This window comes from Periplaneta americana, chromosome 16 (genome assembly GCF_040183065.1).
Source record: "Periplaneta americana isolate PAMFEO1 chromosome 16, P.americana_PAMFEO1_priV1, whole genome shotgun sequence".
Lineage (NCBI taxonomy): Eukaryota > Metazoa > Arthropoda > Insecta > Blattodea > Blattidae > Periplaneta > Periplaneta americana.
Genome location: NC_091132.1, coordinates 166875220 through 166898857, shown reverse-complemented (window position 1 = coordinate 166898857; position 23638 = coordinate 166875220). Strand labels below are relative to the sequence as shown.

Below are 23638 nucleotides of genomic sequence, written 5' to 3'. Positions count from 1 at the left end.
TGCGTTTCCACCATCTTGTATTAATTCGACTTCAGAGAGTGTGGGGTCAGGTACAAATGGGTTAGTAGTTTGTATTTGAATATTGTCCCGATCATTTCTATTTGGCGTATGTAAATTTGTGGTTGCCCGAAATAGTTTTTCCATCTGATCAGGATAGAATGAGAGTGCGCAATGTTATCCATTAGGCCTAATATTTCAAATTAAACCTTGCAGCCTGTGTTTAATGAAATTATTGTTCGGGTAATGAGATAAATACAGCTTCAAAGTAAAACCAAGCACTGCTGACATAACCTAAAGTAATCCTTCTCTATTTTTATTTAGTTTTGAAATTGTATCATTTGCCTGCTGGATTGCATGTTCTGTGTGATGCGATCCAGCAGGCAGTGAACTGTATACAGCTCTTCGAATATAAAATGTTAAACATGATAGGTACAAATATTGATTTCAGTATTCATTTATAGGCCTATAGAATAGAAAGTTAAAAGAATGTACTGATAAACTTCAAAATTTATGACATAATATTTAAGAATTAAATTCACGCGGTAATCTGGTCGCACATACCTACACGTAGCGTAGGAATATTTAAAAAGATTCTACTGAATTATGGGCAGGATATGTAACACGTATGGGTAAATTAAAAAATGCATATAAAGTGTCAGTTGGGAGACCTGAGGGAAACAATACTTTTGGGGACGCCGAGACGTAGATAGGAGGATAATATTAAAATGGATTTGAGGGAGGCGGTATATGATCCTAGGGACTGAATTCATTTTGCTCATGATAGGGACCGATACCGGTAGCGTGCTTATGTGAGAGTGACAATTAACTCCGCGTTGTCCAGAAGCCATTTGTAAGATTCAACTGACAATTAGCTCCGCGTTGTCCAGAAGCCATTTGTAAGATTCAACTGACACTTAGAAGAAATTGTCACGGCCTCCTTGCTACGCAATATATAAATATACGCCGGCGTAATAATTCCACAACAATTGAATCTAGTAGGCTGTGAGCGGAAACGAGAACGGCAAAGTTGAAACTTCACCTATTTTCAAGTTTCCGGTCCCTGGTTCTGGTAAGGTTCTCGTTAATTGTGAATGTTGACATTTAAATACATGTACCGATGTTTTTTTCTTATTTTTTCCGTTCTCGTTTCCGTTCCCTGTATATTGTGGACCAGGCCTTAACATTTCCGTTCATGGGATTTTTCTGTCCATATCAAATCAGTCACTTGTTAAAATTACTTTGTTGATTGTTCATAGAAATTCTCATGGCGGCGGCTATGGATTTCGACGCATTACTAATTACTTTCGTACAAGAAAAAGAATTCTTATATGATAAGAGAAATATTAATTACAAGAATGAAAGAATGAAAGAGAATGCTTGGACAACAATCGGAGAGATTTTGAATAGTGATGGTAAGTTGGCAATATTTCAACATTTTTCTTCTGATTTTGTGAAACACTCTGTATCCTGTCACTTGATTTTATATGTTGATACTATTATTTTATTATCCATGTTCACATAAAATACATACACTCATCGTTTAGTGTTAATTTGATAATAACTTAAGGTTTAACTAGTGCTGACGTAGTTCCGGTGATTTCAAAAGTGAAAATCGTTGAATTTATATGGAACTTTTTTTTTGAACAAGGTAGATTATTCACCGGCCACTCAACGAATATTGCACACTTTTATCACTGCCAATGTTGCACTATTTTCAACACCTACCACAGCTGCAACACATTTCAATTCTTATTTTACTAGGCCTATATGTATGGAATTATCACTACATTAACAGATTTAATATATCACAAAACATACACTGAACGAACTAAATGTAATTAGGCCTATTATGAAAGTCGCCTTTTCTTCCTGGCATTACGATCTACTTGCACTAGATGGTTCCCAACACGAGTAGCACGTTTGGCAATACATGCAAACGAAATGATACTAAACGTGAGGAATCTTACTACAGGTGTGTAGGATTATGTTACAGGTTAGATTATGTTAGTTTAGATGTTTATTGTGTGACAGGTTAGGTTAGGTTTGATTAGGTGTGTATTATTATTATTATGTGAGAGGTTAGATTAGGTTAGGTTTTCATATTAATTTATTGCATCTAACTGATCATATACATGATATGGGACATGTCAAAATTAACACATAATTACTAAGCTACAACAGATTAGATGTGTAGTATTATTATTACTGTGTTGACGACACTGAAAGCCACAGTCACATTAACGAAATATGGCCGTATGCTTCATTCACGCACGACAATTTTCGTATATAAGTAAGGTACGTATTTAGGGCGGGTTGGGTGTGCATATAGTTCTCCCAGTGATCACATAAATTTCTACTGAACAATACTATAAATCCAAGGCATTTTCAAGGTATTTTAACAAGTACCTATAGTGGCTGAGACATAAGTAACCTTCACTTTTTTGTGGAGATTCAGTTTATCGCATACAGAAAGTGCAATAAAACCATAAACTAACCGAACCTAACCTGTGACAGATTAGTGTATGCAGGTTGTATAAGCGAAGTACCAAGGGAACTACATCAACGCTAGTTTAGCTTGAATTAATTCTAGTTCTATATTTTACTTTCGGAAAAGTATTAACATATTTCATTATTTTTAGCCGAAACTGTTAGGAGGAGGTGGGGCAACCTCAGGGACAGATTTGTGAGAGCCTTGAGAGATTCTACAACTTTTGATTCTGGGGCTCGACAGAAGTTCCCTCTTTATAATTCAATGTTGTGGTTGGCGCCATACATTAGAAAGAGAAAGTAAGTATGAGTATTTTTGGCATCCACTAATGCAGCTTTTAGCGACTTAAATTCACAATTATCATATAGGCCTATATGTGTGTGCATATGTGTCCTTTAGGAAACTGTACCATTAGTGAGTTAGATTTAGTGTTGGGCATTATTAAATTAAATGAGATGCAATTAATCAATTGAAAATATTTTTATTCTGAATTAATTGCAGTTATTTCTAGTGAAAGTTACAATTAATTGTCAATTGTGATTAAATCTAGTTATTTGTAATTATTTATTATCAATTGTCCTAAACACAGTTTAAATTGAATTTTAAATTCTCATTTTTATCTGTTTCATTCTACAAAATATTGAGTGTATGGGGGGACATAAAATTGTATTTTTAATAGAAACTTCTCAGAGAGCTCCATTTGGTGTAACATACTGCAAGCAAATCATTTCCAACATTGTTTATTTTCATCCAGATAAACAAATATAAAATATATCAACTTAGTCATTGGGCCAAGCTAATATTTTTATTTATTTTATTAGTGCTCAAAATATTTTGAAGGTAATTTAAGTAAGATTGCTGACGCATTTAAAAGGAGGAAGTATATCTACACCTTCATAATTAATAAGCTTATAAGTCATATTATCAGAACCGTATTCACAAAAGTTAGGTTATATGTTAGATGGTCATTCACAGTGATGTCAACAATACCATAATTTAGATGATTGTACCATGTACAATAATACTTACTTTATGGTACCAGTACGCAAAAATACTGTAATTTGCTTAGCACTATAATAAAATGACACTAAACGATCCATAGCAAATCGTACACTCCATTTTGTCGATCTCACCCAGATAAGTTGATTTTCTCGAAAATGGAAATTCAGTTTTTAAAGTGCTGGCACAGTCTAGTATATACAGTCACGAAGCCTGGAATGATTTTTTGCAATTCTCGCGGTAGATGCTAGCCGCTTGGAGTGCTGTGAGTACTAGGAACAATAGACAGTGCCACAGCTATCGTGATCTAATACAGACCTTAAAGCAGATCATGTAACTCGCTTAACCCGATCACGAAGGGCAGTGTTTCAACCATATAAATTAGTTGGAATGCATAAACAGTAACATATGTTTCTCTAAAATATAATGTAATTCCATTAATAAAATTTAAACAATGATTATGAGACACTTCAGACAGTTCACTTGCGAGTTAAGGTGTAATATTATACATATACACAAATAGACTGCTTCTGAAGCAACACACTGTTTCACTCGGAGCAAGGTAACATGAATTGACGATTGGCGACAACCATTGAGCTCCATAGACGGCAATGGCGACAAGGCAGCATGGTCACATGACATGACACATGACGTAGCCTAGGCCAAGCGAACATCACTGTTGCTGTTGGGTGTTGCCATCACTCGCCTTGAGAAATTAATAACTCACAATAATTGAAGACCTCCCTCGAAAAAAAGTGTAACAACAAATCAATGAAATTGTGACTGTGGAAAAAGTAATTTTTAAACCATTAATTTATAACAATAATGGCGAAGTGCATCAACACTGATTAAAAACGCATTAATCATAGATTACAAAACGACGGTTAAACAGTAGCCGTGGTTAAAATGTAATTTATGTGCACCATTCATAATCACCGATTACTAAAACATGGCTAGCTGACACCTCATTTAACCAGAGTAAAGTCTATGACGGTACATTGTTTCTACAAAATGACTAAAGGAAAGCATCCATACCGCTGCAAAGATAATAGTCAACGTCTAAAAACGACTGTGCTGACTATGCTCTACATCGAAATGAACGTATCCTACATTTTCGCGTTGCATTTGTTTGCCTTCGGGCGCTGTTATATTTGTGAGTTCCATTTCTTTGTTTTTCAGTACTGTTAGGTTAAAATCGTACAAAATGGAAAATTGAATCCAAAAATGATTATATCCCAATGTTAGGTTGAAGTATCGATAGACTTAATTACTAGATTTAAATGTATTATATAAAAAAGATGGAATATCCATAAAGGAAAAGGATGCAGAAGATTGGTAGGAATGTGTGTACGATCTTGGACTTCATTTACACCAGGGAATTGTGCAGTATCCTAAGATCCATCCATAACCTCTCTTTGTTCAGCCAGTGACATAGAGAAAGAGATACCGGTATTCGAGTATTCCCTCTTAAAATACAGAAAATAACAGTTACATAGAATCGTAATATAAGCAGCCGATCCGTAGGAGAAATATGATTGTTCTTGTGTTATTTCAAGTAATCTATTTGTAGATTTTGATAAACGAAATCCCTCCTGAAATTTTCTGTCACCTAATTCCTCGTAAGAATTCTCTCTTTCCACTAAAGAACCTTCACGCTCACGCTCTATCCAAGTAATTCAAGTACTGCACAATAATAATCGTCTTAGAAATAATCACCTGTGGTTCTGGCCGCCATTTTGCTTTACTTGCGCTACTAATCGCTGGTTATCTCCTTTAACCGCTCATATTTGGCTGGTTAGAGATTACTGTGGTTAACCTTCTATTTAAGTCGTAACCGAGGTCGATCCACCGTAAAAATGCTTGATCAGGGATTAGGTGACAATTTTAACCGATGGTTACACTAACCGACGTTGATGCACGTGGGCATAAATGATTGAATTCAATGGCTGAATAAAATTGTATCTCTCATTCATCAAATGGTTCTGGTAGTAAATATAGGCCTAACGAAATATGCCTCTGAAGTTATATTCCATTATCCTGGAACGGGATTTATAGATTTGTTGGTTACACCTTTATTCGAGGGAGGTCTTCAATTGTTTCAAAATAGCTCATCTACAGTTATCTACAATGATGAAATGCGATGTTTGTTTCCATTTTTCCTCAGTTTAGAACTGTAAAATATGGGACAGAAAGCTGTCCCGAAGACTTTTCTCGGGACAATGGGACGCATTAGCGAATATGATCCCGTATTTTACAGGACGTTTGGGAACCCTATACTAGTTCAATTAATCGCTGCTATGGAATCTAGTGAAGAAGATAATAATCAGCCCTCAACACCAAAAAAGATATTGATACAGCGTGGTGATGCTGCGAAATATGAACGTTCAAAACATCGACAACAATAGTATGGAATTTGTTGGGAAAATTAACGTGACTTCAAGGCCTGGATGGACTCTTGGTGAGCAAGATGTATTGAAGGCCTTTGTAAACTTTGTAATGATTCGATGAGAGCAGATATTTTTTTGTTATGTGCAACCACAAGAAGTCGAATAGACATGCAGCCATCTTATTAACATTTTTAACAAATTTCTCATTTGCAATTTTGTAGGCTATGTATCGTATACCTCAGATGTTTAGGTTTCTCCAGCAACAACTAAGGACTATAATTAAAAAAAAAAAATCAGGTATTTGAAAAAGAACCGCAATAAAAAATAAATGTTTTATGCATAAGAGAGGGGGGGGGGGGAATAATTTTTTCTAATTTTTTTTTTATTTCTGACTTCTGAGATTCACCTATATGAACAAAACAAGCTGGCCTTCTATGCCCAAGGTTGCGGGTTCGATCCCGGGCCAGGTCGATAACATTTAAGTGTGCTTAAATGCGACAGGCTCATGTCAGTAGATTTACTGGCATGTAAAAGAACTCCTGCGGGAAAAAATTCTGGCACATCCGGCGACGCTGATATAACCTTTGTAGTTGCGAGCGTCGTTAAATAAATCATAACTTAACTTAACAAAACAATGTTGGAAATATTATTAATGACATTGTCTTTATAATCTGTAACTAAATCCTAAATTGAAGCAGATAATATTTCACTTCTATCTATCTGAAAAAAAAGTTGGCTGAAACATGTGTTGTTTACGTTTTAAAATTGTTATTAATTACTGAATTGAATTGCAATTTCAGATAGTAATTAACAGTCTGTTTTCCAAATGCAACAAAAATTAAAATTAATTAATTTTCATTGTTAATAGAATTAAAATTTGCCCAACACATTAGATTACATTGTTAGGTCTATTATAATGATGAATTTCGCTCTAATTTTTATAACCTAATGTAGCTATATCTTTACTCGTAATATTTCTGTAACTTATGACATTGTTGTGTGCGTAGAATGACGTCAACTTTGAACACTTTGAACACAGTAGATGTCACCCTGAGCACAAGTGTTCAGCCTAAATCAGAAGCAATATACCTTTCCGACGATGCCAGTACAAGTTCAGAACCACCAGCTCCCATGCAGGATAGTTCCTTAGGAGGATGTTACCAAGAAGAATTTCGTTCCAAGAGAGCTAAACAGCATGAGGCCCTCTCTGAAGGTGTTGATTCCTTCACACCTTTTGTGGCAACGAGGGAGTGTTCTGGATCAAGTGACCTCCATTTCATGAACTCTATACTTGAAGACATGAAAATGATTCCACTCAAAGATAAATTTAAATTTAAAAGGGAGGTGTTGGACCTGTTAGAAAAATATATTCCATAAACTGCAGCATCCTCTTATTTTTTATGTTGGGGTGGAATTATTACAAAATAGTAATATGCCTTACAAGAGCGGTATGTTGATGTTTTCATGTTCGAGGAAAAGATTGAAAAAGCGAAACGTAGTTGAGCTTTTTTAATTTCCGAGAACATGAAAACAAACATACCGCTTGTGTGTCATACATTATTTTGTGCGAAGATCGTTTATTACATACCTGAAAGAGGAATTTCTAATTAGTTGCAATGAAATCTCCATCTTGGTTTCTGTTCAATGACGGCAATTTTGGAAAACAAAAATATCTATCTTCAACATTGTTGCTATAAAATATTTTCTGGGTTTACTATACTCCAGCAGGCCGTGATATATGTCTGTCTTTTTTTTTCCCCCAGTCTATAAATGCGAACTTAAAACAAACGGTAAGGTATGAAATTATTTATTTTTCATTTTAATATTTTAACAATAGTATTTATATAACATATTGCAGTAATAACATCGGCATCTGGAATCTTGTTGATTTTTTCACGGCTTCCCTAATGTTACTTGCATCACGAATGCAATAACTTTAGTGGAGTAGTAGAGTTTACTTAATTTTTGCAAATATTTAAAAACAATAATTAACAGTGCAATTTAGGTGAAATTGCAGTGGTAAGTTTCCAATTTATAATTATTACTATGTTAAACGTCTCTAAAAATAATATGTTAAAAGTCTAAAGCAGTAAAATGAATATGTCTTTTAAGCGGTAAGAAGAGGGAAATTGTTATGTGTGTTACGTTGGGAATACTGAATGTGGTATTTCACACTTACCGCGTATTGGTTTTGTGCGGAAAGCAAGCAAATACGCACGATCTCGCACAAAATAGTTTTCTGTAATAGTTTGTTGAACAGTTGTAAATAAACAAAAACTCCCTTCCTATTTTTTATGTTTATTAAATACTTCCCATAATGCAGTTAACTGAATCGTAACATAGTAACATTCATATACTTCTCTTTTGCATTGTTTACATATACTCGTAATTTATAAATTGCCTGAGTAGCAATATTAGATCCCATAGACCAACTGATCTGAAATTAGTATCATTTTTTTGTAATTTCTCTTCAATCTGCTTGAACTTCTTCGACTTTTTTTCCAGTGATCTACTATCAATCAAATGTTGGGAAGGGTACTGGCAGAGCCACCTTCAGTTACAAGCCAGAGAATTGGTACATTTGGGGATCTGAGTGGAACGAAGTGTGAAAGTAGTATTGACAATTTAATAGTACTTTAGTGTCATTGTCTCGTATAAATTTTCGAGATTACTTGATACGAAAGTAAATGGATATGATGAAGAGTATTGCTGTACGTATGTAATTTATTACCGAATCTGAAATGTGTTTTATTTATGTTTCAGGATACAGCATAAGTACCAGTTAAAATAATTTTTAAAAATTAAGGGGAGAGGATGGTGTTTTTTAAAACTTCTTTCCTATTTGGTGTAAAATATTAATTTTTTGTATGTAGAGAGATCATAGCTGTAGCAACTCAACCAAATATAAATATTTTGAAAAAAAAAAAAATTTGGGGGCCCTAATTTGAAAAAATATACCCAATGCAGGATTGTACTAAAACCGATATATCTAAACCGTTTCTAAAGATAGATTCAAACGGTTTTTTGCAATGTATTTGCAAAAGCATGTTCTACAAACTGTCTGTAATAGAATTTTGATATTAATATCTACGTTTGTAAAATAAACAATTAAAATTGAATAACAATTTTCTGATTTCCTTTCATCCAAACAAACGGACGTAATTTTAAAATGAAATCAATTAACAAAATTCTGTTGCAGAGGGACGTTTCCTAATAGTCTAAAGAATGTGTGTTCTAATTTTCATGCATGTATCTTTAATAGTTCAGAAATTATATCCATTTTTGTCTGGCAATGTAGCAAAAAACATGAAGTTACTGGAAACCGATAAAAGTGGGTATGTGATTTAAAAATCCATAGCGCAGGAAGTTTAAAAATGACGTCTCAACATCCGATAAGGGCACAAATACCAACAAAGTGTTATGCAATGCATTCCACACATATCAAAGAATATTTTAAGGGGGAAAAAAAAATTGAAAATTTAATTTACCGGAAACAACAATAAAAGTTGGCAAGTTATTTAAAAATCCATAATGCAGGAAATTTAAAAATGGCGACTCAGCATGCGATAAGGGCACAAATACCCACAAAATGTTATGCTATGGATTCCACACATATCCCAGTATTTTAAAGAATTTTTTTTTTTTTAATTTACTCATTTTTCACCAAAAAATACCATCCTCTCCCTTTAACAGTACACGTGTTCTTGTTGATGGTACAAGGGTAAATAAGTAAACACATAAAAAGATGTTCTTTGTACCAGAAATAAATAATACAGTTATGTAATAACGGCATACCTTCACAGTATTGTGAAGTCGTTTCAAGCAGTTAACCAATTTGTAGGTAGGAAATGACAGTGTTTTGCCACTTTATAATATTTCACCTGTAATGTGAAATGTTAGGTTATATTTCATCTATAATGTGAAATGTTTAGATTATCACATACATTTTATTTTTTTTCTCGAGCTTTTCTATAAATATTTCAAATATCTAGAAAGCTAGTTTTGATTTGAACATAGTCAGTCACCATATTGCAGTTCTTCTGAATTATTTGTTGTAAAAGTTTTCAAGTATGATTTTAAATAAATATGACTACTACAGAAAATAAGAATGTAAACTGTTTTTGTTCGTTAATTGGTCAAACCCATCATCTGAAAATAAGGAATAATTAATGAACTCAATGATGATTATATACTAGCACGTAAGTGTATTAAGATATGCAGTGCAATGAAGTTGTCATTTCGATACATTTTTGTAGAGACACTTATTATAGTGAGTAATGTTTACCTTTTTTAGTGCTTTCAGCGACTAAAACACAATATTAAAATAAGTCGAAATTATGTTACTAATTCGTTGACGTCCATCTTAAACCAACAGAAAATTGCAGATGCTTCATCTCTGTATTCAGTTGTGAATATTAGTATTCCCATTCTGGCAAAATACTTCTTTTTTTTTTTTTTTTTTTTTTTTTGCATAGTTTCTGGTTTCTCGGCTTTCCATTCTCGTTCTAGTTGTCATTTTAGGGCAATTGTGAAGCCGCCTTTATTTTTAACATGGTAGGCATTGCATTTTGATTTCTGTCTTCATATTACCTGGATTTAAATTTAACTTGGTAAAGCCTTCTAATTAACTGCGTACTTAATAATCGTTTCCTCATTCAATGACGACTGGTCTCGAGACAACACTACAATTGAATCAGTCGGAGCTAAAAGGAACTAAGTCACTTTTCATAACTTTTCGGGAGAAGCAAAAAACATTCCACTAATATCACAAACTGTATGTTTTTATGTTATAGAAAACAAAAGAATATTTAAAAGTCTTAGTTCCTTCTTCCACTGTTCGATGCGCATGACATCTGTTCTTCAAATTGTTGCATAACCCAAAACTGCATATTTTGACTTAGTTCCTTTTAGCTCCGACCGGTTCAATTGATATTCGAAATGGTTAACACAGTAATATGAACTTTTCCATATACCTCAATCCATTCTACTACCTGCAGAAGCACAAAATATGCCTTACTATTTTTTAAGAGTTGGGCCTAAAACGTTTCAGTTAAAAAAAAAAATCATGGACTCTCGCTTTGAGAGAGGAACAGAGGTTAAGGCTCTTCGAGAATAAGGTGCTTAGGAAAATATTTGGGGCCAAGAGGGATGAAGTTACAGGAGAATAGAGAAACTTGCACAGCGTATAACTGCACGCATTGTATTCCTCACCTGACATATGGTAATTAGGAATATTAAATCCAGGCGTTTGAGATGGGCAGGGCATGTAGCACGTATGGGCGAATCCAGAAATGCTTATAGAATGATAGTTGGAAGGCCAGAGGGAAAAAGGCCTTTGGGGAGGCCGAGACGTAGATGGAAGAATATAAAAATGGATTTTAGAGAAGTGAGATATGATTGTAGAGACTGGATTAATCTCGCTCATGATAGGGATTGATAGCGGGCTTATGTGAGGGCGGCAATGAACCTGTGGGTTCCTTAAAAGCCAGTAAGTAAGTAATAACGATGATTAATGTAACCAATTACTTGAGATTATTTTAACTCCTAATGGAGTGTATTTTAAAATTACTTTAAGTTCAAAAGCTTGAATATTGTAACCAGTATAATTTATAAAGAACGATTATATTAATTTTGTTGACACATCGCTCGCTCGCTCGCAAAATAATTTAAAATTGAATCGTTCGGAGCTAAAAGGAATTAAGTCAAAATATTAAGTTTTGGGTTATGCAACAATTTGAACAACTGATGTCATGCTCATCGAACGGTGGAAGAAGGAACTAAGACTTTAAAATATTCTTTTGTCTTCTATGACATAAAAATATAATATTTGTATTATTTTTGCTTCTCCTGAAAAGTTGTCAAAAGTGACTTAATTCCTTTTAGCTCCGACCGATTCAAATATACTGTACGTTTATATTTGAAGCGGCATTAGTACAACAATGTACAGTATTTAACTGATACAGTTTAGCACTTTCTTCTTGTTACTAGAAAAATAAGCCTAAACTTGTCCGCAACGCTAAATGATTTAGCAGAATTATTATCTCCAAACTTTGTTAGTGCTATCTAATTTTCTGATGATATTTTCAATAGGAAAGACGATGATGTTCGCTGTAAAGGAAACAGCTCAGCTCATGTTTGCTTGGCGATGATCGCCATAGCAGAACCATAGCTTAAAAGTTAATATTGTTAGTCGGTATAGTTTATGAACATTAAAGCATGCCCGCCCATTCCTTTTAGATGCCATTTCCTTTTGATACAGAAAATGGTCTTAATCGTCCAAACTCCACTTACATATCAGCGAACACTCAGTTTACAAGATGTATTGTCAAGCCCTTGTGACTAAGGTCTCTATTATTACATTTTGGCGTCTTGTGAACCAGGTTCAAAACCCCTCTTAACCGACACCACATCCATTGAACTACACCCTGTGTCATTCATAAGTTTCAGTGCATATAAATCCAGACTCTATTTATAAGTATGGATTAGTAGTAGCCTATGTATAGTAGCAGTGGCATTACTAATAAGTAAACTACTACTGCTACTCCTACTACTACCACTACTACTACTACTAATAATAATAATACTGTTTTTACCTGAGCACTTAAGCCTACATATAGTTACAATATCCTATCATTTTCCTTTACCCTCTTTGTCAAACAGCTTTCCTCAGTCGATCGTAATTTTGGAAACTTTTGGTTGTCAGTTTGTTTTCTTTGGTGCATTGAAGTCTCTGTGACTAATTCTTATTACAATAGGCCTACTTTAAGTGTTAAACACAAAGCTTTTGATAATCCATGTTGAAACTTTCGTACACTACTTTTAATACTTGAATATAAATAATTGATTAAATGGCGATCTTACTAGTGTTTATTATGTAAGCATGTGCGGCTTACAGCTGTTTACACAAACAAATAAATACAACCACACAGGCGTATACAAACTCACATGCAATAGTTGCGACAGTTTCTACAATGGACAGACAGGCTAATCTTTCCAAACTCGATACAAAGAACACATTAAAGCAATAACCAGAGGACACAATACATCTACATATGCCGAACACATAACTAATGCTAACCACACATACAATAACATAAATACAGACATGGAAATCCTACACATACAACCCAAAAACCAAAAACTCAACACACTAGAACAATATGAAATATACAGACACACTGAAACACCCTAACAAAATACTCAACACACAGATCAATTTCAGAACACACACACTATTTGACACAACTCTTCATCACACAAACGCACCCACACAACAGGCAGCGAAGTAGAGATGACGCCGAGACACAGAAGGCTCTGAGGATGGTGTCAAGTAGCACCGAAACAGCTGTAAGCTGCACATGCTTACATAATTAACACGACTAAGATCGCCATTTAATCAATTATTTGGAAAGCTTTTGTTCTGATGATATGTCATTCAGTGTACATTCATATTTTAATCATCTTCGAAGTGTGAGTATTTATTGTAAGGGCTCATATTCTAGGAAAACAATTGTAAACGACTTCTTTTTTTCGAATGAGGTAGTACATACCGATAATCTAGATGTTTTCACTACATACTGGGTAATACTGTACTACTGTCCACAAATAATGTAACTCTATAAGAAACTGATAGTAGATAATGTAGGACTATACACAGTGCTATAGTTGGAAAAAAATTTAGGGGGTACTGTTGAAATCTCCTTGGTTAGAACAGACTCCATACGAAAGCGTAATGCACTTCATTTTCAGGGTTATTTCATCACCATGCAGTCTCCTTCCAGATCGCAGCCACAATTGCACATAAGACATGGAGTTAAATGCTGACACTGATGGCCCAACACATGTTTGGAAACAAAAGCCTAGAACTTCTTTTGCTAGAAGAGTATTTCTTTTCTTAGTCCAGATATCGTTCATTACACTAATGTGCCTTCGCATTCTGAAGTTGAAATTTGAATAGAATCTATTATAGGCCTATGTAACAAACTACAAATCTCTGGAGGTTTCACATTGAAGTCAGTGTATTCCCTGAAGGCCTGAATGCACTTTCGCTTCTCTTCAAGATGGAAATATTATTATTATTATTATTATTATTATTATTATTATTATTATTGTATCTCCAATGGGGGGTAGCCCTATTTTACATATGTATGCTAGGGCTATAGTTTTACACAAAAAATAGGCCTAAGCATTAAACAAATTGAAAAGAAAAATAAATTAGCTTACACAGTGGAAATAAAACCTAAACAATCCGTAATTTAAACATTGCGATTCCAAATCAAACATCAGTCATCAATTGAGACGTACAGAAAACAGTTACAACACATAAACATAACATTTCTTATAGCGGTACTCTATAACACAATTAAGCAACTTTCCCTAACATACATCATAAATTAATACACAATAGTCACACAAACACAATCAAGCATCCCACAACTATGACTCACACAACAAATCAAGCATCCTATACAACACATACAAATATTCGTACAAGTTTAAAATGCATGTATCACTACAGGTTGTATATGTTTGTATTTACAAGTTAAATCTATCAATAGTCTCTTTTTTTTTACCTGCCTTCCATTTTGTATTACTGATCTTAGATTGTCAATGTAAGTAGGATGTTTGTGTGGGATGGGTAAGCTTCTGATTTAAGTTTTCTGTTAGGCTAGTGTAAAATTGACTAGGGTTTATTTCAACTATCTTTGTCTTGCTGTGTAGCTCACTATCTTTGAAAATTTTCTGTTTTGGAGCAGAAGACAGAAGATACTGGCGAATGTACCATGGATTCAAAGACCTTAAGAGTACAGTACACTTTTAAGCTTCTAGAATTGTTAGATCTCTCACAATAAGGCCTTCACATACTACTGCCATATACTGGACAAAATCAACAGATATCGTAATTTTTGCTAAATTCGCGTATATAGGTCTTTATTTTGGTTTTTTTTCTTATTGGAGGCTTCCATTTTGAAGCACCGTGTCATCAGGTTAGTAGGCCTATTAATTATAAATACGATTGGCTGTCCACACCTGTGGAGTAACGGTCATCGCGTCTGGCTGCGAAACCAGATGGCCCGGGTTCGATTCCCAGTCGGGGCAAGTTATCTGGTTGAGGTTTTTTCCGAGGTTTTCCCTCAACCCAATGCGAGCAAATGCTGGGTAACTTTCGGTGCTGGATCCCGGACTCATTCCACCGGCATTATCACCTTCATATCATTCAGACGCTAAATAACCTAGATGTTGATACAGCATCCTAAAATAACCCAATAATAAAAATACGATGGGCTGCAAGCTTGAAATTAACAGATCACAACTATTCTTGAGGTGTCTGACCATGGTTTTCGATAAAACAACGAATTTATAAGCGTTTAAGCAAAGGATATGAGATGCCAGTATCATTTTTATGCCAGATATCAAAATCATATGTTTCAGACATCTTACATCCTCCATTTCAAAGTGTATTAAAGACTAGTTGAACATATTGAATTTTTTTGAGTCTATATTTTTTGCCAGTATGGTAACAGCGAGTTTATTTTAGATGGTACGGTATACTGGCCCAACTACAGAAAATTAGAAAACCCACCTAATACACAATCCCTGTAAATACGTGTTTTTTTAAGTAATTAATTTATTTAATTGGTCATTTTACGACACTTTTTCAACCACTATGATTATATAGCATCTGAATGAGTTGAAGGTGATAATGCCAGTGAAATGAGTCCAGGGTCCAGCATCGAAAATTACCCAGCATTTGCTCTTAATGGGTTGAGGGAAAACCCCGGAAGAGTCCTTAACCAGGTGACTTGTTATAACCAGAATTTGAATCTGAGCCCGCTCGTTCATGGTCAGACACGCTAACCATTACTCCACAACGGAGGACAATACAGTTTTATACGCAGTTCCTTGAAGAGTGTCTAATGTGTGTTTTACCATAATAATAGAAGCGTCCTGGTACAATTTTATTTACTACACCCCTGGTACAGTATAATGTGAAATGTGCGCCGAGAAATGAGCGACATCGAAAGCATTGTTGTAAATGGAACGTCACACACAACGAGTTTTTCGCTTACCTCGCGTGAGGTAAACATTTCTTGCTCTGATCGCTAGCCCAGCGAATTTTGAAGATACAGTGACGTCTGTCTGTGATTACGCTCTCTATCGGGAAAATATTTTTCAGTTGTTTTAAAGTCATTATTCAGAAAATATAAGAAAATGTCTGCAGAGTGACTCATAGAAATTGTTCGGTGTCGTACTTATTTGTATCACGTACGAGACGATAAACTATAAAGATATTAAATTCAAAGAAGGAAATCTGAAAGCAGATATCAATCCTTTTAAACATCAGACATCACAATCAGTCAGTCAACATACATTTCAGAAAGCGCAGACACCAATTGCTCCTACTGATCAGACTGGACTGAAATGGGGATTAATTCATATAGAACAATGACGTCATGCGCGACTCGATAACGGAAGCTCTATGTTTTGAATGTTGCCTGGCTATAGGTTAGGCTTCTAATTTATAATACAAATCAACATATGAAAGAAATTTAATATTATCTGATAAATGAGATAATATTTAACAATGAAAATATAATATGATGATTTTGTAATTAGGTATTTCTCTGCATAAGCATATTACAGTACATACCGGTATTAGTCAATAATATTGTGCATTGTTTTCTTTATTGTACCCATGATAGAGGCTGAATTGGTTCGGAGCGAACTCTGTTCCTCTTCGTGGAAAAAGTGAACAGTATCGTTTCGTTTCGTGATAAAATAAAATACAATTAAGATATATCATCCTGAATGCCTTTTAGTGTAGTGAGTGAATAACAGTATTTCTCCAGGACAGCTACACCAAAGAAGGCACTTTTTTTTTGGTTTGTGCGAAATCAATACATACTGATTAACAAGTGGTTTTAGTTTGCAGCCACAAATACATTCAGCATAAATATCTTATGTTATTTTGCCAGATTTATCTTATTAAACAACAAGGAATGCCATTTTATTGATATTACATATCTGCATAAAAACTACTCTGCAAGCAATGAAAATATGTATTAAAATAACAATACAATGTGAAAATAAATCTACCCTTACAAAGTATGGTTTTTTTTTGGGACTAGTTTCTCCGGGGCTTGCAATTGACCTAATTCATAATAAAAATCATGTTAACGATAGCGCATGCGCAGCTCAGAGCGGAGGTCCTCTGTATGAGGTTGGGTTGGGTTGATTCAACGAGTTAGAGAAGAATTCTTTATCTTTCTAACTTGTTAGGTTGATTGTTGTAGTCACGGCAGCCGTGATGACACTATATTCTGAACATGCAGTGAAATAATAGTTTCGCTGTATATGTAGTAGGTATTTAATTGTAGTTGCTCTAATGGTGGACTGTTTGGACGTGGATAGCTTTTAAAACGCTGAAAACAGGTTATATAGAGCAGTTATTTTTCTGAAATGTGCTGCATATTGTTACATTGTTTTCCATGTAGGTACGCTTTCAAGTAAGAAAGATTACTTTAAAATCTCTTGGAGTAAAAACGCTATTACAAATCAAGATTTGTGAACTTACAGGTTACCTCATTAATGTGATGGGTGAGGGGAATGCGTGGATCATAATAGGGAAATGTCACAAGTTTCCCGCTAAATGCGGCATATTCAAATAGCAGCGACAGTTTAGGCCTATCTATACATACAGTCATGCCTGGACAGAGGTGTGCTGTGGCTGTTTGCCAAAGTGTTTATAAGAAAACTACTAATTATGCAAATAAAGTGTCGTTCTTCAGTTTTCCTAAAGATGAAGAAATTCGCAAACGATGGATTGTTGCTTGTAAGAGACAAAATAAATTTAATCCGGGAACTAGTAGAATATGTTCCCTCCATTTCAAAAGTGAAGATTTCGAACTGAACTTTAGGGCCCAATTGCTTAAAATTCAACCAAAGAGGCCAAGGATCTTAAAACCAACAGGTAAGTTAATATCTTACCTGAAATGTATTACCACAGTCTAGTATGTACAGTTACGAAGCTTGAGTTGTTGAGGGTACTAGGAACAATAGACTGCCGGTACTATTTCGCATTGTCTGTGATGAGGCGATAGTAGCGATCGTAGTATGTAGAAATTATCTATGAATGCATATTCCCTACTTATTGAGCTTCGTGACTGTATATTCTAGACAGTGGTATTACTGCAACACTATAGATGTTATATTACCAAACGTCTTAACAGTACTTTTTTTTACTTTCGTTGCTGTGGTAAAGGTTTGTATAAACTGTGGTTAAGAATACAGACCGCAATAATTTTGCCAATGTTACATAGATTGAGAAATGGACCCTGCTCTGTAAAATCATTTCGTAAGCTGGTGAACAAATTTAAGGAAACTGGGGCAGTTACCTATAAAAAAAAAAGCGAATGTGTGGGCCGAAATTAGTAGAAAACGAGTGTTTGTTGCACTCCTATTTCTTTACGATGAAATTCGCGTTCTTATTTTTTGAATGTTTAAATATTTGCCAAAGTTGTGACCATTTGAAACTGGGAACTTACTTTAGAATAACATTTATATTTTGCTTCAGTCCATGCTGAAATGCTTAGTAATTTTCAAATAAATTACTAATTTTTTACATTTGAGATTCTAACCTTAACAAATCAATACATATACTCTACAATAAATTTCCTCTTATGTAATAAAGAAAATGATCCAACTAACTCAGCCATACATAGTATAAATAGCTGCAGGAGGAATGATTTTCATACGCCATCATCAAATTTATCATGCTTTCAAAGGGGAGTACGTTACATGGCGATAAAAATGTTCAATAGTTTTCCTGAAGACATTAAGAATCATAGCCAAAACCCTCCATTATTTAAGGTAAAACTAAAAAATTACTTAATATCTCACACTTTCTATGCTGTAGATGAATTCTTGACATTTCACAGTACTGTGTAAATATTATAATACTATTAAATGGTAAACATATTACATTGGATAAAATATTATTATTATTAAGGTATTAATTCTGTACATATTTCATATTTGCATTTTATATGTATTGCATTTTATTGTTAAACGTAAGAATTGGACATGTTCTTTATTCTAGGCCTACTATGCTATAAAGCAAATGTAAGAATATTATGGAACGAATAAATCTATCTATCTATAGCCATAAAATTGAATAGGCTACCTATCTTTATTACCTTTTGCGCATGATTCTTTACCTTTACAAAAAAAAATAATAAGGGCGCAAATAGCCATAGTAGCTGACTCGGCCTTTTTAAACCCAACTAACTAACTAACTAACTAACTAACTAACTAACTAATTATAAATAAATAGGCCTACTAAGTACACATGATAACTGTGATAAAGTCTATAATTTTTTATTAAAAATTTTGTTTTATGTATCTGTTTGTATATGTAATTCTTACGAACCTATGAACTATAATAGATTGTGAAGGAGATGAATAATTAAATGAAGACACGAATAAACGAAAGAACAAATTTAAGTACATTGTGTAGTTGGTACTCGATTTGATAAACATATTTTTTTAGGATAATCATATTTATAACTTAGTAGTCTAGTGACTGGAGTGCTAACTTTCAAAATCTCAAGGTTGTGGGTTCATATCTCTGGTCAAAGAATAAACTAAAGGTTAAAAAAGAAAGTGATGCGTCATTTTTTACTTTGTCGCATCTGTACAAACTTCATTATTATTTTCAGCTGTGCCAACTCTGAATTTAAATTCAGGCCACAATGCGATGGGGAAGTCATCATCTAGGAGCCAAAGATTGGAGGAGAGAAGCCACTGGATGTTGGTTCAAGATGTACTAAGAGAAGTTGGCGAACGAAATTTAATGGGTGAGTGAGAAACTCGGTCACAAGGTAACATATTAAATTTTACTTAAAAAATACAACATGGTTTTACATGAAAATAGCAGCTAAGACAGCAATGTGTGGAAAGTAGGGAAAAAATTAGTGTATAGCAGAAACAAATTAACCAATTACAACAAAACAAATTGAAAGGATTAGCAGATAAAGTACAAAAGGCACATCACCTAACATTGTACGAATAAATCAAAACACATTTTGATGGGTGCTAAAAAAAGGCCAATTAGGCATCACAATCAACAAAAAGAAGCATGTTAAATGGGCATCACACGATATTTCCTCAGCATTTACCATCATATACTTGAGCAAATGATGTTAAATATATCTCAAGCAAAAGTACATTACCCATTAGCAGGAATTTCTTCTCTTCTAAGACGGGTTTATAATTTAAATTCGAGACGCGAGATATTCTGCCACTAGGATTGGCAAAAACCCGGATTTTTCAAAAACTATTATTCCCACTGGAGTTTTTCGGTTTTTTTTTCTTTTTTGCAAACTTGTTCAAATATCTGTTATTGCTTTAATATGATTTAATTATTACATTGGCTATTACTCCGCAAATTGTAAGAATTTTTGGTGGATTATTGAACTAAATATTAAACAAAAATTAATTAATTAAGAAATGCTTTAAACAAATTGTTCCTTGCGTTTACATTGTTGTTGTGAAGGTTCAAATGAACGTATACATCTGTTTTGTGCATATAATTTTTTATGTTTCCAATTCCGCCAACATAATATAATCATTTCTGAATTCCCATAACAACTGTAAAATAGGAAAAATACCATGTACAACAATGCTTTCCGGCATTGTTAGTAGTAAATATATCCTACAACAGTATAGTAATATATACCAATATTCGTCAATTCAATTAATATTTGTGAAGGAACTATTAAAAAACCTTTAAAATTAAGATTATTCTAATAATTTTCACACCTCTGTACTTAATAATGATTTGTACAGCATAAAATAATAAAAATGATTGGAATTGTTAATAAAGGAAGGTTTTATACCACTTGCAGCTTTATTAGAAAACTTTTTTATGTAAATAAAAAAAAAATAGTCAGTCAAAAACCCACGGGTTTTTCAGACGAGTTTTACACAAAAAACACAGGAAAAAACCCTGAGGGTTTTTCCAACCCTGCCTGCCACATGTCATTCATATAACGAATGTTATGGGTCACAGTACGAGTCATTTTGAAAAAGAAATGGTGTTATCTTTTGATGAAACGAAAGCCTGAAATCTTTATGAATGTAATCAAAAAGGGGGTGAGGTTTTGTGCCCTCATTCGTAAATGCAAATGATTATGACAAAGAGGATTGTTTTCTAAATGGAAGCATATAATATAATGTTGTTTTATTTGATGTTCAGTCTAATTGACATATCACAATTTAAAAAAATTAATGACATTTACATATGTAAATGATCATTGGTATTATGAAACTTAAGGAAACGTTTTCGCCCTTCGGGCATCATCAGGCTTTTTTGTACAATATCTTGAACATTTTATTTCTTGTTGTGGAATGTGTACAAACTAATTAAAACACAACCTATAATATAATGTTGAACCAACTATTTGAGATAAACTTGTGATGATTAACGATCCAAAATATAAAATACAGGTATAAAATTTAATATATAAATAAAATTGTAGCTGACCTGTCTGTCTTATATTTAAATTATGACATATGAAATTGAAAACATGATAAAACTAATTAGTTCCTCTCTAAACTTTATAATAGCTTCCATTACTTGGATATTTGTTGCGAGTCTTGGTCTCTGGTACATAAATAAAATGCCTGATTATACCCGAAGCGCGAAAACGTTTGCTTAAGTTTCATAATACCAATGACCATTTACATATGTAAATGTCATTAATTTTTTGAAATAGTGATATGTCAATTAGACTGAATATCAAATAAAACAATGTTATATTATATCATATTGTATTGACTATCTGAATATCTTTCATCTTGCTTTCTAAGATAAATGGAAGCAGCTCATGTAACCAGTTTTTGACACTAAAATGACCAAGCGCATTCTAAACAATGTTATTATTGAGTTACAGAACATTGAATACAATGTGGTAGCTTGTATGAGTGACTGTGGTGGGAACAACGTAGGTTTTTGGGAGGAGCTGTCAATTTCTGTGAACTGTTCTTTTTACAATCACTCAGTAACTGATTCTTACAATCACCCACTATATATATATATATATATATATACATATACACTGGCCATTCCATCTCAAATCGACCGAAATATAGAGAAAATTGACCTTACTTACTTACTTACAAATGGCTTTTAAGGAACTCGAAGGTTCTTTGCCGCCCTCACATAAGCCCACCATGGTCCCTATCCAGAGCAAGATTAATCCAGTCTCTATCATCATATCCCACCTCCCTCAAATCCATTTTAATATTATCCTTCCATCTACGTCTCGGCCTCCCTAAAGGTCTTATTCCGTCCGCCCTCCCAACTAACACTCTATATGCATTTCTGGATTCGCCCATATGTGCTACATGCCCTGCCCATCTCAAACGTCTGGATTTAATGTTCCTAATTATGTCAGGTGAAGAATACAATACGTGCAGTTCTGTGTTGTGTAACTTTCTCCATTCTCCTGTAACTTCATCCCTCTTAGCCCCAAATATTTTCCTAAGAACCTTATTCTCAAACACCCTTAACCTTTGTTCCTCTCTCAGAGTGAGAGTCCAAGTTTCACAAGCGTACAGAACAACCTGTAATATAACTGTTTTATAAATTCTAACTTTCAGATTTTTTGACAGCAGACTAGATGATAAAAGCTTCTCAACCGAATAATAACACGCATTTCCCATATTTATTCTGCGTTTAATTTCCTCCCGAGTTTCATTTATATTTGTTACTGTTGCTCCAGAGGGTAGCTGCGAATATTTTGAATAAGCAGTCGTGGACAGCTGATAAGTGGTAGTTCTCCAGCTTGGGGGTTGGGCAAAGGGCTAACAACCCATCACCGTAAAAAAAACAGCTTGTTACGAATCCCTACAATAAGCCTCGAGAAAATTGAACTTGCAATTTTTAAATACAATGAAACTTTTTCTGTCCGTAGATAACTGTGATATAATTCTTTGTGCAAAGTTTGAGGCATCAGAACTTAATAGTGTTAAAATTAATAATACTTAAATTTATCGTATTTTCATAAAATTAGCAACTTTAAACTGTTGTGGCTCCGAAACCCTTTCACCCAATGATCAAAATCATGGTTTATTTTGATGCTGAGAAGTTAAAGTTGATATTGACATGTAAACAGTTTTTCTTACTTTTTATGGAAATGGAGAAATTTAGATTTTTCTTCATTAAGACGTCTTTGGCCACGAAGAAATATTTTTAAAATATATGGTTAGATTCCGCATTGAAAGTACAAATAAACACATATTTTTTACTGGTAGTACGTTGATAAGAAAGTATTGAAAATATCAAATAAAGAAAATAAATAGTACGCGCGTGAACTAACCAGCTGACTGTGGTAGTCGAGACAAGCAAGGCCAGGAGACAAACGCGTGATGTGTCATCTAGCAGTCATGGCTGGGCTAGCTTTATCACATGTTTTCATAAACACAGGAGTAAAATGACGCCCAATGCTCGCTTATCTTCAGCTCTCAGCCAGTGCGTGCAGCCTTGGTGCGGTACTGCTCCGTTGAAGTCTAGGAATGTGAAAATAATTTATTTAATACCCTCGAAACTTATTGCCGAGCCACTAAGCAAATAATGCCGAATCCCTCTTAATAATGCAAGGTTTTTTCTCAATATTTTTTTTACATTTTTACAAATGGCCAAAAATCAAGTAAAATGAGATTATCTCTCTCTCTCTGTGTACAAATAAAAAATAAGGATTAC

The 23638-nt window shown here is 34.0% G+C and overlaps 2 protein-coding genes across 3 annotated transcripts in view; both read left to right on the top strand.

Annotated features, from left to right (window-relative positions):
- The first annotated feature begins 383 nt into the window (after positions 1-383).
- On the top strand, positions 384-9522 carry LOC138691810 (uncharacterized). Of its 2 annotated transcripts, none has more exons than XM_069814259.1 (4): positions 384-429; positions 1257-1412; positions 2640-2787; positions 6882-9522. In XM_069814259.1, exons 1-4 carry the CDS (start codon positions 414-416, stop codon positions 7249-7251), a joined length of 690 nt encoding a protein of 229 aa, XP_069670360.1. In that variant the 5' UTR covers positions 384-413; the 3' UTR covers positions 7252-9522. The 2 variants fall into 2 exon arrangements, with proteins under 2 accessions (XP_069670360.1, XP_069670361.1); XM_069814260.1 differs by lacking the exon at positions 384-429 and adding an exon at positions 912-1069.
- A 6683-nt stretch (positions 9523-16205) lies between these two features.
- The window catches only part of LOC138691809 (uncharacterized), a 33022-nt gene continuing 25589 nt past the window's right edge, over positions 16206-23638 (top strand). Inside the window, exons 1-2 of the mRNA XM_069814258.1 lie at positions 16206-17845; positions 19593-19730. Coding sequence (XP_069670359.1) covers positions 17578-17845; positions 19593-19730 — 406 coding nt within the window. The 5' untranslated portion in view covers positions 16206-17577. The remainder of the gene's footprint in view (positions 17846-19592; positions 19731-23638) is intronic.

Excerpts from the sequence above, each read along its gene's own strand:
- LOC138691810 (XM_069814259.1), top strand. Across the intron at positions 1,413-2,639 it reads AGAGATTTTGAATAGTGATG|CCGAAACTGTTAGGAGGAGG; the intron begins GTAAGTTGGCAA and ends CATTATTTTTAG. Across the intron at positions 2,788-6,881 it reads CCATACATTAGAAAGAGAAA|AATGACGTCAACTTTGAACA; the intron begins GTAAGTATGAGT and ends TTGTGTGCGTAG.